At 40.9% G+C, this 4,797-nt stretch overlaps 1 protein-coding gene across 1 annotated transcript; it reads left to right on the plus strand.

Moving 5' to 3' along the window:
* Positions 1-385: 385 nt before the first annotated feature.
* LOC117882027 (protocadherin beta-16-like) lies at positions 386-4,433 on the plus strand. Its single transcript, XM_034779981.1, is given in 2 exon segments — positions 386-1,917; positions 1,919-4,433. Coding segments are annotated over 2 exon segments (2,445 nt in total). The 5' UTR covers positions 386-598; the 3' UTR covers positions 3,045-4,433.
* The last annotated feature ends 364 nt before the right edge of the window (positions 4,434-4,797 follow it).

Consider the following 4,797-nt stretch of genomic DNA (forward strand, 5'->3'; position numbering starts at 1 on the left):
AGGGATACATTTATAACGAAAACAAAAAGTCTATATTTTATTTCCTTCATTTATCCCTCCCACTTGAAATCAATGTGGCGGAGAAAGTACCTCAGAGAAACGATAAAATTAATCGTTTTTTACAATAAACCATGTTGAAATCAAGAGTCTGTTTAATCTTTTTAATATAATAAGGCTACTTGTATTTATTTGTTTCGAATTGCACATTATTCTATTTCCGTTTTCATTAAATATTTTATTGCGGTTATGTTTGCAAAAGATTTTGACGATATGAAATGTATAAACCATTTTTACATTGAAAAATATCTCAGTAATTTTTAATACAGACGCTTGGTGGTGCTGCTCACCACAAAGGCGAAGAAAGAGAACTGCGGCTGCAGGTGACTCCATTAGTCGCCGAGACAGCGTCTCTCCGCCAGGCAAAGAAGCAGACTATAACAGTGCGTTGTCCAGAATGTGAACTGCACTGTTCCTGAAAGAGCTTCAGGTGGAGACGGGTTTTGACAAAGATTCTTGTCCGTAAGCATTACTAAGGGACGCTGAAATATATGTAAAGAGAGAACAGGTATCTGTAGAAGAGGTTCGGTTACAAGGAAACATGGGGATAAGAAATAGTGAGAAAGGCCTGACAAGGCAGGTTCTGTCTCTGATCCTTTTTCTCCGTGTGCCGGAGGTGAGAACTGAAACGCTTCGGTATGCTGTGACTGAAGAAACAGGAAGCGGGTCTTTCGTGACGAATATTGCAAAGGATTTGGGGCTGAAAGCCGAGAAACTGTCCGCTCGGCAGGCCCGGATTATTTCTGAAGGGAAAAAACAGTATTTTCAGCTCGACCGCAGCACCGGGGATTTGTTTATACAAGAAAAAATAGACCGAGAGGAGCTCTGCGGGCAGATCGATCCCTGCCTGGTGCATTTTGAGATATTGCTGCACAGTCCGCTACAGTCCTACCGAGCTGAGGTAAGCGTTTATTATATAAATGATCATTCTCCGGTGTTCTTGAATAATGAAATTATCCTAAAGATCTCGGAAAGTACTATACCTGGAAACCGGTTTTTACTGGAGAGTGCCCAGGATTTAGATGTTAGCAACCACAGTCTCCAGAATTACAGCATTAGCTCTAATGACTATTTTCAGATTTATACTCGGGATCGCAGTGACGGCAGAAAGTACGCAGAGCTGGTGCTGGATAAACCCCTGGACCGTGAGGAGAAGCCGGAGATCAGTTTCACACTCATAGCTATCGATGGTGGTTCCCCACCGCGGTCGGGTACAGCCCGAATTCGAGTTATGGTTCTGGATATAAACGACAATAATCCGGTATTTTCTCGTCTTCTTTATAAAGTCCAGATTTTGGAAAATACACCTGAAGATTATTTGTTAGCTACAGTCTCTGCTACCGATTTAGACGAAGGAATTAATGGGGAAATATCCTATTCCATTATTCAAAATTCAGAGGAAAATCGCCAAACTTTTAAGATAAATCCTATCACCGGGGAAATTCGACTCAAGCGGCCATTGGATTTTGAAGACAGAGAAAACTATGAGATAGACATACAGGGCATGGACGGCGGGGGTCTGTCTGCACACTGCAAAGTCCTGGTGGAATTGCTGGATATGAATGACAATGCTCCGGAGGTGACCATAACATCCCTCACCAGTCCTATCCCCGAAAACTCCCAGCAGGGGAGAGTGATGGCTCTATTCAGTGTCAGAGACCGGGACTCCGGCGATAATGGGAAAACTGTCTGCTCCATAGAGGACGAGCTGCCTTTTACTGTCAGAAAAGTATCAAAAAATTCCTACTCTCTGGTGACCGAAAGCGCACTGGATCGTGAGAGACTATCGGAGTACAACATAACAATCACTGCTCAGGATTTGGGATCTCCCAGTCTCGCTACTGCAGTGACAATCACCGAAAATATCAGATATTAATGACAATTCTCCCGTGTTTAATGAAGCGTCATACACTATGTATATAAGAGAAAACAACGGGCCAGGGATAAAAATTGGCAAAGTCAGTGCTATTGATTCGGACTCAGAGCAGAATGCCAAAGTGACATATTCTCTATTGCCTGCTGAGGTAGGTGGCCTTCTGCTTCTCTCTTATATCTCCATAAACTCGGAAAATGGGAATGTGTACGCTCTGCGATCCATGGATTATGAACAGATAAGAGAGTTCCAGGTCACAGTGAGAGCTGCAGATGGCGGGTCCCCTCCACTAAGTTCTGAAGTCGTTGTCCGAGTTGTGATAATTGATGACAATGACAACTCCCCCTTCATTTTATACCCTCTGCAGAACAGCAGCTCTCCCGCTAATGACCTAGTTCCCAAGTCGGCGGAGGCGGGTTACCTGGTGACGAAGGTGGTAACTGTGGATGGAGATTCCGGTCAGAATTCTTGGCTTTCCTACCGGCTGCTGAAGGCCACAGACCCAAGTCTCTTCACTGTGGGTTCCCAAAATGGTGAAATAAGGACCACTAGGCCATTAAATGAACGAGACAGCTTCAAGCAGAAACTTCTTATCCTTACTAAAGATAACGGAGAACCATCCCTATCAACCACAGCGACGCTAAATTTTCTTGTGGTGGATGGATTTTCAGACGCGTATATGCAGATTTTTGAGGTACCCAGCGAAGAAGAGAAGGAAAGCACACTGACTACGTATTTAGTGATAGCGCTAGCTATGATTTCATTCATTTTTTTATTTTCGATAGTAATATTTGTAATTATTAAGGGATGTAAAAGGCGAAATTTTAGTGAAAAATATAACTCGGCTTGTAGCAATTTTTATGGCGCTAACGGCTTCCCCGGTGATTTAGTAGGTGCCAGTGGACCCGGAATCCTATCCGAGCCTTGTCATTATGAAGTCTGTTTGACAAACGGATCGAGTAACAGCGAGTTTAAATTTCTCAGACCAATAAGTTTTCTTGCTCAGAATTCTGAAATAGACAAGGTCAGAGACAATGATTTTCTTAATAGTTCCCATGCGGGTAGTCAGATAGAATCAGTGAGTCAGCACAGAATATCTGCTTGTGTTGATTAATATTTAATTTTCCAAACTTGCTTTGATGCTTGTTAGTAAGAGTTTAACAGAATTTTAAACAATTTGAGTGTGCATAGTAATAATTTAGCTATATACATCCCTACTATTCAATCTTCACGCCCTTGCCTTGTACTTTAATTATGAATATTCCTCTTCTCATAGAAATCCATTGATGATGATGATGATGATGATAGCGATGTCCCTGTGTGTACAGATATTATTTTAGATTAGTGATTTTTGGTTAAATTTTCGAGAGCGACAGAAATTCCTAAATCACTTTTGAAAACGGGACTTCGTTCTAAATCACTTAGTCACTTTTGAAAATTTTAGCCTTTGTTGCGAAACTGTAGTATTGTGTGGGATGAAGAACATGTAACTCTCTCAGCTCCACTGAAGTCTCGATAAAATTATCCCACTTTGAACTCTGCTTGATAAGGTTCATGAGGCCACTTAGGTCCATGAATTAACATGTAATGCAACATACGTATAAAATCTTTTCATGTAGAAAAAGTTGAGGCAAATTCCCGACTGATTTCCTTTAGGACTGGAATGTAGGGATCGCTATTAGCTGGACAGACTTGAAGTGCCATTGCTTAGTTTATCCACCGGCATTGTGGAAGTCATGGAACAACACTGTTCCTAAAGTACCCCAGATATAGAATGTATCATATATGTCTGGATCAAAATTTTCCAGCTGGGGGCCTAAACACAGGCAAGCAAACGCATATTCAGGCCCCCCAATAAAAGTGGGCTTTTTTTTCTGGGCTTCCATTTTCTTCAATGGGAGTTGAAAGAACGCTGTAGCTTGGAAAGTTAGACCACGCCCCTAAGGTGTCTAACTTTAGGCACTGACTTTGCAGACCGTTACCCTCGCCTTTAATTTCTCCATTGACGGTTGAGCTCACAACCACCTTTGGAAACTCTTTCAAATTTCTTCATATTATTTCGTTTTAAAAAAATCTGACCTTTAACATATGTTCTTCGATATGGGTCATACCCCTAACGTGTCTATATTCACACCAGAAGTATGACCCTTTCCAGGTTTAGCTGTGGCCCTCACAATTATTCACTTTTAACATGGTTCACCAAACCCTGAGGGAGACTTACCCGCCAGATATCTCTGGCTAATATCATGGTCACTGACCACTAGAACTTTTAGCACTGAAATGATGGCATATAATCCCAACAGTCATATCTTGTGTGTGTGTTCATCTCTTGTTAAACTTTGTAGTTGTTTACATCATTATTCACTCAAATTAAACGTCTCTGTATTAAATTAGCACATATCAGGAATAAGATTAAGCGATTTGAAGTGAAATAACTGGAGTGTATTGTGACTGCATGTTCTGTTCCCTAAACTCAATAAAATCTATATTTCCTTTGCTTCAAGTTAATAATACCACTACTTCTCGCTCGCTGATTGCTGCTTAATTATGCGGATGCTTCTATATTATATTTTTAGGGAATTACACATAGTTACCACTACTTCCCTGTCTTTTATTTTCTCTGGACCTCTCTTGTTGGGGCTGATTTTCCAACCTGTGTTCATTTTCTGCTCTCTCTTGAACGCTCCAATTGATGTTTTAAAAAAACAAAATAAAAATAAAAAAACCCCACAATGACCAAAAATGGATATCTGAAGTCTAAGCAGGGCTGAAAACCCTTACAGATGTAAAGCTAACAGTATGGCACTTGCTCTATGTGTGTTGACATTATAAAGATGTGGACTGAGACTCAAGTTAATTCCTATTCT

Source organism: Trachemys scripta, chromosome 8, assembly GCF_013100865.1.
Source record: "Trachemys scripta elegans isolate TJP31775 chromosome 8, CAS_Tse_1.0, whole genome shotgun sequence".
Taxonomy (NCBI): Eukaryota; Metazoa; Chordata; order Testudines; family Emydidae; genus Trachemys; species Trachemys scripta.